The 11839-nt window shown below is 38.3% G+C and overlaps 2 protein-coding genes across 5 annotated transcripts in view; one reads left to right on the top strand and one right to left on the bottom strand.

Annotated features, from left to right (window-relative positions):
• IRSp53 (Insulin receptor substrate 53 kDa) overlaps positions 1-11839 on the bottom strand; it is a 37035-nt gene that overhangs the window by 5661 nt on the left and 19535 nt on the right. For all 4 annotated transcript variants that reach the window (XM_064689143.1, XM_064689142.1, XM_064689145.1 and 1 more), the window contains 4 exons: positions 9111-9766; positions 366-441; positions 171-254; positions 20-81 (listed from right to left, as the gene is read on the bottom strand). In XM_064689143.1, the coding sequence (XP_064545213.1) occupies positions 20-81; positions 171-254; positions 366-441; positions 9111-9155 (267 nt within the window). In that variant the 5' untranslated portion in view covers positions 9156-9766. The remainder of the gene's footprint in view (positions 1-19; positions 82-170; positions 255-365; positions 442-9110; positions 9767-11839) is intronic.
• Positions 10597-11389, top strand: LOC135433353 (uncharacterized). Its single transcript, XM_064689371.1, has 2 exons — positions 10597-11160; positions 11214-11389. The coding sequence occupies exons 1-2, from the start codon at positions 10626-10628 to the stop codon at positions 11387-11389; spliced, it is 711 nt and encodes a 236-aa protein (XP_064545441.1). The 5' UTR covers positions 10597-10625.

Raw genomic sequence — 11839 nt, 5'->3', positions numbered from 1 at the left:
ACAGGTATTTTCTACTCACAATATTCATCTGTTGCTCCTGTATCTCCTTGTTAACATTAACAACGCTCATCAAAGCCGAACCTGCAATGAAATCAAGAGTATATATAGAGTATATATGTATATTGATCAAATAGGTCTCTCCCCTGCATTCTTTCGCTCTACGGTCTTACCAATATCGCCTGTTCCGCTTTGTTGCGCGTTCATTGCAATCTTGGCCAATGCTTCATTGAATAGACGCGAGGCAGTTGCGGCACCTGTTGCATGTGAAATGGCACGAAATGCATTGCAAATTAGTTAACTGTATGCCCAGTTAAGCATAGTATACCATATGATGATAATATAATATAATGCCGCCATGCTCTTACCATGCAACGCCTTCAGGTAACTTTTGCCCGCCGCAATTAGCTGCCTGGCACCCGGATTAAATCTATCGAGTATATTCTGCAATTGAATAGATTAATAATCATTTTTATGTACTCGCATATGATAATTAGTTATAATTTATGAATTGCCATCGCATTCCCAGCGACAGATCATTTAGCTCAGCTATTTTTATGGTTTTTATGCTCTGTACACCATTTAAATAGGGTATATACGTTATATTTGTTTAGTTCAAATACGTTTCTATATTTTTGTTTATTTATGCTCATGATTTTTCGGCTGATAAAAACAAGTTTATCCTGAAGGCAGCTCTTCAAAATTCATATATAATGAGTTTGTGCTCCAAACAAATAAGATATCTATATTTTTGATCAGCCTCAACAGTCTATCTCGCCATGTCCACCTGATTCTATCTTTCCCGTCTATCTTCCTGGCTGCCCGTAGAACACACGAAGAAAGACAATATTTTACTTGGGTAAATGTTGAGATATCGCATAGTTATTATATTATATGCACAAGTATGAATATTACGACAACTCACAGCTGGGTACAGGGTATACGCGGGCACTCTCGTTTTCGTTTGTAGCTCTTAATTGAATGTCTCGTATCACACGCTGGGTTTGAGTCGTAATGCTTTTTCACGACTTGCTTCGGGTAGTAAAAGTCCGTTGTATAATCAATCCGCCGAACAGCAAAACATTGTTGTGGTCAACCAAAGACATCCACATCATTAGTTCCGCGTATGCCGCCAGCGGAGACTGCAGAGAGTCGACTCGCAGCTCGTAATGCCAACTGCACCTGCACATTTGCCCAGGCCACAAATGGTGAATGGCATCATACGGCTGGGCATATGCCACAGCAACTTAACGACACAAATCTAGCAATCATAACACATATTCACTGTGCGAGCATTAGGAAAGTTTTCCACGTTCAACTAAACGATAATCCATGTGAGCAGGCAGATTAAAGTCAGATTAAACACAAAAGAAACTGAATCTTATGAAAATTACCATTTAATTATTATAGTTTTTAAATTCGATTAAGCGCGCCATGTAAGCAGTTATCGATAACCGTATTTATCGATAACTATCTATATAGTAAATGCAGAGAAGAAATGCAGAGCCCATTTACACTTGCAAGTAAATATCAATTTGTGAGACTTAAAGAAACCCTCTGACTAAAACAAAATAATTTAATAAAATATTAGAAAACATTATGCTGATTTGTTTTGCATAGCCAGACAATTAAATGTGCTTTTATAAGATCCAAGGATTTTAGAACTTGACAAAGTTCAAACAAAATAATTTAATAAAATATAAAAAAAACATTATGCTGATTTGTTTTGCATAGCCAGACAATTAAATTGTAATGTGCTATTATAAGATCCAAGGATTTTAAGACTTGACAATTATTTTATTCTATTATATAGTTTATTTATGATTATGTGCGAATTCCGAGAATAGCACAAAATGACAGCATCAAACAAAATAATCAGATAACAAGAATAATAAATTCCTTAACTGGAAATCAATTAATCATATGATGAATCATGTAATCAATCATAAACAAATTCAGCTAAGGCATTAGAAAAGTTAAATAACTGCAAATACAATAAATAAGCACTCGAATAATAATGAATTATGTAAGTACTCGAGTGCATTTGAATACAATCGAAGGCGTATTCGCCGTTTCTCGTAGGTGACGGTAAATTGTTTATGTCATGTACTAGAAGCTATTAGCGAAATGACATCAGCTTGGGCCTAGCATAAACGACAGCTCCATTTAATAGTAGACGAAGTGATCCTGGGCTGGGCGCCATAAACGACAATGCCCAACCACTGACTGGGCCGTAAATGACTCACAAAGCCTTCAATTGTCGAGCCAGAATCGCCAGACAATGGCAGTTGTCGAGCTTGAACCTGCTCGGGCATAATTAATTACTAGCTGTTTGATTATTGAAACAAAATATTTTGCTAAGAACTCGTTTCCGGCTGCCAAACGAGCAGCACAAAAGCGCAGCACTCATATGAATCTGAGCAGAATGAGTGCGACTACTCGTATTCGTACTCGCATTCATTCATATGAGTGCTGCGCTTTTGTGCTGCTCGTAATACTCGTATTCGTACTCGCACTCGTTGAGTCCAAAGACAATTAGCAGCAAACTGTCAAAAATTTTTTGGCAGAAATAATAAACAAACAGATTTTTTCTGCTTTCTGGAAACAGTACAACTTTTTGTATAGCCACAAATACAATGGAATCCCAAAATGTGAATTTGTGTTTATTTTTTGTTAGCTTTAGTTTTATTTGCTGCGCAAATTTATTAGCTGCAAATGCGGCATCAAGGCGTGGGAATGCTTGCACTCCAACTGGAAATCGAACTCGAAATAGACAAGGTCGCACTCGGGTTAGACGAACCGCTTCCATTTGTTCGAGTGTGTGTTCGCTTTCATGAGTCACTTTTAAGAGTCGTCTTATCGTCTTATCGTGAGGCTTGACACGCGATATACATATCTGATTGTTGTTGCAATCAAATGTTTAATTTACATTTCAATTTGAATTGAAGTGCGCCAACCCTGACATAGGCTAAGCAATGCACTTAGGTATCTATGTATCTGCGAGATACATTTTGTGCACCTTCAACCCGTGTGCCTGCGGTTTATTGGGCTATCAATGTTATTTTTTGTTTAACCTGTGGTTTTTCATAACTTAAGTGCGGATCACACAGCATTTAAAATGATTAGCCAAGTCCCTTGGGCTGTCCTTCATAATTACCATACAGCTCGGTTCAAGGTATGTAAATAAAAAGCAATTTAATTTTTTGTATAATGTGCACAGCTTTTAGTAGAGCAACAATTGTCTGAAATATCAAATTTCTAATTGTTCAATGTACAAAATTAATTTATGGATTTTACTTGGAGCTTTAAAGAAAACAAACTAAGGTGTAAAACTATTTATACAACATTTACACAGTTTTTGAAAGTCTCAAAGAAACTCTTCTGACCAAAAAAAGTGTTGATAACTTACTTTTAATTAAAAATTACAATTAAATTAAATAATTTCCACACAGGTGCATCTAATTTGTTGCCAACATTTTTAGCCTCTTGCCAACCCGCCCTAATGTGGCTCAGTTACTTTTTGGCATGCAATTTAGAAAAGCGCTGACGCAACTTTTATCACACCCGCAAATCTCTTTGGCGAAACATTTAAGCCAAAATAAATTGACCCCTCCCCCCCCTTCCCCCGTCCACTCCTCATGCTGCCTTCTACCACGCGACCGCCCGTCTCTAATCGGCGCTTAACATAAATCGCCAAGTGCGCACATGTAATTTTTTTAATTAAAAAAACACAAAAAAAAAGAGTCGCAATGCGGGGCAACAATTTTGTTAACTGTTCCCCCCCCCCCCCCTCCCCTCTCCCTACACTAGGCACGCGAGGGGCAGCAAAGTGGTATGAAATGGGCCTGGCCATAATTCAACGACGCCAGCGGCCACACCCACCGCGGGCATGCGAGAATGCAATCCGCCAACATCTACAGCAAAAACAAAAAAAAAAGAACCAACAACAACAACAAGCCGCAATTATGCCAATTAGAAAATGAAAACTTGCAAGTACAAAAAAAAAACGTATAAATAGAGAAATAATAAAAACAACAACAAGAGGGAAAAACTAAATAGAAGGCAACCAAGCACGCAACAGGTGCAACAACAACAACAACAACAACAACAATCAGAAACAACAATCAGAAAAACTGTTGACAAAACTTAAGCAAAGGCGTCAAGGCGTAACCACAGCACCCCCGCCCCACCCTCCGCCAACGCCACGCTCCCCGCCACCGCCTCCGCCTCCAAAACAACAGCCTGAACGCAGCGTGCGCGAAAAATGTTTGAAATTCGCGTGACTTCTCAGTCTAAAAGTGCGAATCGTAGGGCTTCCCTCTCCTACCTCTCTACCCACCCCCCACCCCCCTTCCCAGCACACCCCTGCACCCTTTTCAGCGGGCACTGACACAGTTCCATTGAGGCGCGGGCCCCGTGTGACATCGTTCTAAACATCGTTCGGTCGCCCTCACCCGCTCTCCCGCTCTTTCTCTCTCTTTCTCTGTCTCGCCCTCGCTCTCTAATGCAGCAGCCTTAGAAATGCCTGCGCCTGCGACTCACAATCCGTCACAGTCGCAGTCTCGATGCCCATTTCAGCTCCCACTTCGCTCCCACTTTGTCGTCGTCTGCATCAGCGTCTGCAATTCTCAGCACTTGGAGCACCTTTGGTCGTCAACGTTGTCCCACTTGTGCGCCGTGCTGGGCAGCTCTTGAGTGGCTTCAGCCCATCAGCCCCGTCCCCAGACAATCAAAGCCAATTGCCTGGGCTTTTGTGTGGCCGGCCACCTGGGCATCATTCGCTCCGCGAAGAGACAGCAGTTTCTGGCTGGAATGCGCCATAAATTCAAGAGTGTGACAAACAATCGCAGCTGATTTATTTATTCATCAGGCGGACGAAGATTTTTGCTAGCTTTTATGTGGCATCGGTTACAGAAATGTTAGCTTATATTCTATACTTATATTATTACTATTCTAATATATTATATTTAGCAATTAACAACCAACTCGCTGCCATAAGCTTAGGAAACTTTTCTCAAAACTTAAGCCCAGATGTTAGTTTAAATCTCTTAAATTCAATTCTATATATTCACAATTGCCCGTTGTACTGAAAATATTGCCAGCCGTAAATATTTTCATCAACAAAATGTGGTCTAAATTGGATTTCTAGCCTTCAGAGGCATCTACCAAATATGGTAAGATAAATGCAATGGTTGTGGGCCAAGTAAATGGACCTCTCTTAAAAGATTTTTAAAGAACATTATGGTGTGATTCTGATTTCAATTTGAAGCTGTTTTCGAAACTGTTTTAGTTTAAAGACAGAATCATCGGTATAAAACCGATATGCAGCATTGATAGCTATATCTTATAGTTATTATCGAATGACTATATCAATTATATGTACAAAAGGCCAAATAAATATATCAATTAGTTACAAATGCTAGTGAATTTTATTTGTTAATTTTATCTGTGTTATATACAGTAATAGCAGTAATATATCTATAACAATCTGGCCTATTCAGATATATTAACTTTGATAAAGTGTGTATCCTACATATATTTTGATCAGATTTGAACTCTTTAACACATAACATTGCAACTATTTTATAATAAGTCAACATAAGTGCCTCGAATGCTCTTTAAATAATACAATTTAACTAGATTTTTGTAGATCGTGAATTTCTTTAAAGACCAATTTGCTTAAAGTGTCACTTTGTGTGTCAAGCCATAAAACAAAGTACCTAACTTTAAAATTTTAAGTACCGCCAGTTTTTTGGGCTAAACAAAAAACACAAAATAAAACAAGTAAGAGGTTCGAGTCGGGAGCTCCCGACTAGGGGATACCCTGAACCCTCTTCGGATTTCGATATCGATTTTTATCGATTACTTGGAAACGGGGCAAGTTATCGATTATCGGAAACAAACTCGATCTGCGCATGGACTAGGAGGACCTACAGCTAAAATTTTAAGTAGGTTCTGAGATCCTTTCGATCATACAGACGGACAGACAGACTCGGCTATTGATGCTGATCAAGAATATATATACTTTTTGGGGTCGGAGATGCTTCCTTCTGCCTGTTACATACATTTGCACGAAAACATTATACCCTTTTTACCCATTTTTAATGGGTTCAGGGTATAAAAATACAAGACACAAACAAGACACATTTGTATTTAAATTGAGTTAGAGCCATTGGAAAATCGAGGATCTGCAAGCCATAAACATAAATGCCCATCAATTAATTAGCAGAATAACAATAATACATAATGCCACTCACATTATAATAGATCTGTGGACCACTTAAAGCTGACAGCTAATCAAAGTCTGTCATAAGTCCGAGACATAAATCACAGCGGACTTAAGTATATAATCTTCGAGAGGAGCAAAAGCTAAATGAGGAAGTGATTTGATTAATGCACAGCAATTCATATTCATTCATATTCCACTTGCAGGCTGCTAAGCAAGTTCGTTTCCTGAGTCTTTTCACAAATTTGTCACAATAATTAAATAATTGTTTTTTTTTTTGCTCGCTTGCGCTGTGACACAAAAATGCAAATGTTGTTCGAGCCAAGAAAATGCAGCCATGTGCAACATGAAAAGCCGAGGAAGCAGCCCAAAAAGCGCACAAATTTCCGCAATTTTCAAAGCTGAAAACCGCAACAAAAAAAAACAACTGCTGACTGCAAGTTGTGAAAACTAAATGTTGCATAATGAAATAGATGCGCGAAATGTGCAACGCCCGTGCTGCTGCACCAGCCCCCCCCCCTCCTCCCCCTCCCCCTTTAACACTGCGCTGGCAGATGCCACGGCAAAAGAAGCTGAAAACTTGCCAAACTCTGTTTTTTTTTTAATTTTGTTATTGTTGCTGCTGTTGTTGCAACTGCCACAGAGTGTGGCACAAACGCAATTGAACTTGTTTTGTTGGCGGTTTCGTATGTTATATGACAGTTGAAAAAAAAACTAACTAGAGAAAAAACACACGAACCCGCCAGAAAAGCCAAAACAATAAACAAGAAATATTTTAAGGCCTCAGCGCGTCGTGACCAAGTTTGGATTTTCAGCCACCGAAATTCACTTTCAAATGTCTCGGCGGACAAACGAGATTTACTCGTAAATCCATGAATACAACTTTTTGTGTTTGTTTTTTTTTATCTAAAATGATTTTGGTTTACTTTTTTTTTTTATCTGCAGGGCTTTTTATGGGCATCGCGTGCGTTGATAAATCTTGCAGCCGATATTTAATGACAGCTTTGCATGTTTGGGTCGCCGAAGCAGGAGATACCCTTCCAAACATATATTGTTTTAAATTTAATATTATATACTATTCTAGCGGGTATAACCCGGCCTTGTCCGTGGCACGTATGTTATAAAATGTATGTTCAATGTTTTAAAAAGCAAATCGGACAAAACTTAAAATTCTTCAAAAAAATCTTTGTAGTGCATTTTCCACCGAAGGAGTTAAGATTTTGCGAAAAATGTGAAACACGTCTCAAATGATTTTTCTTATAGATCTTTGGAAATAAATTTGCACACAAAACGTCATCCACCAAATATTCGACCCCCATTTGCACCAAGGAAGGATGGATTTTTCAAAAAGTGTGAAACACCCCTCAAATTCCACACTTGCGGGTGGAATTTCCCGAAAACAGTGCAACTTTCAGCTTCCTAGCTCTTACGGTTTGGCCTGTGCGTTGATCACCAATCAGTCAGTCAATCAATAAGTCAGTCAGTCAGGACAAACAGTTTTATATATAGAGATGGAAACATATTACTTATTAGAAAATCAAATGTTATATTTTCTTAACTTTTTTCAATTGTCATACAAATTCAAGCTACAATTTTTAAATTATACAATTTTCCGCCAGGGTATTCAAAGCCAGTGTTAAATTATTTTCGATTAGTTTGCGATCATTATGTGCGTTTAGAAAATATGAAATTAGTCGCAGATACTTAAATAGAAATGGCCTTCACGCAATTTGCTGTTGCCCAGTTTTTGGCCCAGTTGCTTGCGTTGCTTACATAAGAAAATTGTTTGGCTCTGTGTGGAGGCTAGCGGGCATATTATGCCATTATGCCCCACAAAAAAAATTGTTTTGCCCAGATTAAAATCATATTTGAAGCAGTTTTCACCTTGACCGAACCTTAATAACAATATATTATCGTTGAGCGCTATAGAAATTGTTGAGTTAACTTTTCGTTTTTAAGACTTCACTTTTTATTTAAAGTTGAAATTGATCTGTTTGATAGCCACAGATCTAACTTTTATTTAATTTTATCAATAAAGTGGTCTAGAATGTATCGAATAATAAATCTATGCTAGTATAAACGGATAAGTGAAGATATGCAGCTTGAAAATGCTGAGCTCGTTGTAAATATCTTCAACAACAGATTAATTTGCCATATAAGATCCTACTATTCCACCGATCTGTCCTATAGTAGCTATATGATATGGCGGTCCGTTGTTGATAAAATCTTGCAGATTTATGAGGATCATAATGGAACTAATCATTTCCGAGTTTGGTCAAGTTAGGTTAATATTGAGAAAGGCTTACAGATCAGAACCAACTTTTCGACCAATCGTGGCATTGATATTGAGGTATAGGGGGGTATAGTAAAACTTATAAATGCCAAGTTTGGGTAAGATATCTTGGTAATCAAAAAACTTTGCAGTACAAATACCTTATTTTCGACCGATCATGCTTATAGCAGCTATGTTATATAGTTATCCGATGTTGATTAGATTTTGCAAATATGTGAGGTGCATAGTGGAACTTACAAATGCCAAGTTTGAGTAAGATATCGTGATAAACAAAAAACTTATCAACACTAGAACTGTTTATACTGATCTAGAATAAATGTACTTAATGTGGTCGAAGATGTCTCCTTCTCTGCGTTACACACTGCATGACAAAATTATGAGAAAAATTTGAGTGATTATTTATTTACTAAATTTCGTTTTATTAATTGAATCTATAAGCAAACTCTAGTTGTTGCTTCTTTTACCTGCACCTGCACGTGAGGAAGGGCCATGGAAAGCGAATTTGAATTTCTTTATTACCTCCTAAACTACTTTAAACTGGCGCACGAAACACAGAGAGCAGCAAAAACAAGCAAAAGAGAAATATAAACTTACCCTATAAACGCCATCAACGAGTTTTGTAATTTCTTCGGCCTCCATTGTTGGGCTTCTGTGTACGCCCGGTCGGACGTGGACTCAAATTCGACTACGGCTCTATCGATGAATTGGTTGGAGTATGGGCAATGCCAAGTAGCTTCAGTCTGCAGCTACTGGGAATTGAAGATCGCGGCAAATTCACTTTCAGCTGCAGCGCCCAGAGCCAGGTCTGCCGGAATGGGACTGCACTCGATTTTCACTTTCCAAAGTGGCACAAACACGCACGCACACACACTGGCACACACACACACACAGAGACTGGCGCTCAAAGACGTTGAACCGGGCCAAAATGTAAACTTGTAACTTTGACTTTCGGCGCAGAATCTTGGAAATCTTGTTTTGAACGGCTTTGGATAATGTCGTGACTTTCTTTTCGGCGGCCACACGAATCTCCGGCCACGTAACCAACTAAATTAAATGCCAACACGATAAACGAGCCAACTGTTTGTCGGCTTTCAGCTTCTCGACGGTTTTTTTTTTCTTTTTCTTCAGCTGGACTTAGATAGCGTTTCGAGTATTTGTTTGCACGACAACTTTTCGGCTACTTCTGCCGAATGACACGAACTACAGTTTCCGATACGTGAGCTGAGCTGATTGAGTTATTATCGAAGGCACTGTAAACAGAAAGAGATGATTGGATATTAGGTATTTGGCATTGAAAACAAGAGTCGGCATTATAAAAGAAATTTAATTTAATTATACACAAATAAAAGTCGATCAATACATATGAAAACCTTAGTCCCGACTAGAGATATATATTATCCCTTAGAAGCGTTCACTTTTGCTGCGCTGCAAATCAAATAAAACGTACTTTTCAATATTGTCCTTCTCCGCGATTCTCATGATGTTATATAAGCCTTACAACCTTTCATGCTTTAATTTTTTTCGAATTTGTCTCTGCTTTCCCCTCTCTCTCTCTCTCCTCTCCTTCTCTCTCTCTCTTTGTCTCATGTTCTCCCATTTTACTCATCTGTCACCTTCCTGTTCTTATTTTAATCCACTCTTTATTTCTTTAGTTCTTTTCTTAGTGATGTGTATAAATAAATGTCTGGCTCCCTTCTATTAATGAATGTAAATATTTGAGTAAGTACACATCATATACACATATATATATATGTATATATTAATATATATAAATTAGAATACGTCTTAAAGTACTTTAGAACTGGGTACGGGTCATCTTCTTGTTTAACAGATTAGTTATACGTTTTTAAAGACCTGTATAGAGCTGTAGTATTATGCAGGAAAATATTTTCACCACCCAGATTGTAAATAATAGCAAACTTCCCACTAAACTTACAAGCAAGTTAACAGCAATAAAATACCACAATTTAGTATATAGTTTCTTGAGCGAAAATCCACAAAAATATACCTTGGAAACCTAACGCCAATTAAACGTTCTGTGGAGCAACCGAATTGTTTGATCGATATTTAAAACAGTTTTAATTGCAATTGAAATAAAAATATTACAAAATGAGTAAACTGGACGATCTTTTGGCCAAGAAGAAAACTGTGGTGCCAGTTTTAGATCTGAGCCGCAGCAATATCCAATCAATTGAGGAGTTCAAGAGGCTAATGGAAAAGGTGCCGGACTATAAAATGCGTCCAATTAAAGTGCGTGCCGAGGAAATAAAGATACGGGATAAGGATTATTCCTTCAAAATGCCCAAAAAGGAGATGCGCAAACTATTGAAACATAACGGGGAGCGGGAGACGCTTTACACCTATGCCGATCCCATGCCCAGCGAAATGAAGGATGTTGTGCTCATGGAGCTGTGCGCTGTGCCCATCGACTGGAAAATGTTAACCACGCTGCGGCCCAAGTCCAAGCTGGAAGAGGAGTACTTCAGTCGGATGGTCGAGATGGGCAAGCTGGAGCTGAAGACCGAAGCACGGGACAGACGCGAATTCGCGCTCAACAATTGCATCAGGAAAATCAAAAACAAATCGGGCATTGTGGAAACGCGCCTCATCACCTGCGAATCGTGCGGCGAGGAAATGTGCTGGGGTAAGTAGCCCAAGTAATAATATAAGAATTGTTATCATCTATCAGAATTACAGGTAAATGGTGTGGAGACTTCAACTACGATTTGTATGTGCGCGTTGAGGCGAAAGTGCTTAAGCCGAAGCCTTTGGCCAATACGGCCAACAAAACAAAGCTCAATGGACGCAAGAAATCGACCATAGTCGGCACCAAAATTAAAGTCAAGAAGTCACCAAATGCAAAACAAAACTAAAGCATTTACAGCTACAAATTTATTGTATTTTCAACTTTTTACATGTCCAAAATTGTTTGTCATAAATGCTTTTGTTGTGTTTGTTACCTAAATTTAAACTAATTAAATTGAAATTAACTCGTATTGCTCTCAACTTTTCTATTCTGGTAAATAACTGATTTTCGGTAAGTCAAGCGAATTGCTTTATTCTCACACACACGCTGCTTAACAGACTCTTAACATAAGCGGCATAACATAACACCGTTAACGTTGATAACATGCAATCAAAATTAGGTTATGTCGCATTATTCTGGTCAATTTATTTAAAACACAAAAATATTAATTAGTGAGAAGTAGGGTAGATGACAGAAAATTCGTAAATTCCCCCAAATGCTAAGCAGCAGGCCAAATGCAAAACAGTAGAAATTTTCAAAATATCTTCAGCGCCCGTAAAAAGTCAGAAAGACACAC

The sequence above is a fragment of the Drosophila montana genome, unplaced genomic scaffold, assembly GCF_035044405.1.
Source record: "Drosophila montana isolate Dmon_TW-CO22-7 unplaced genomic scaffold, ASM3504440v1 contig_3217_1, whole genome shotgun sequence".
Taxonomy (NCBI): domain Eukaryota; kingdom Metazoa; phylum Arthropoda; class Insecta; order Diptera; family Drosophilidae; genus Drosophila; species Drosophila montana.
The sequence above is the reverse complement of the archived record's forward strand: the minus strand, read 5'-3'. Positions and strand labels throughout refer to the sequence as shown.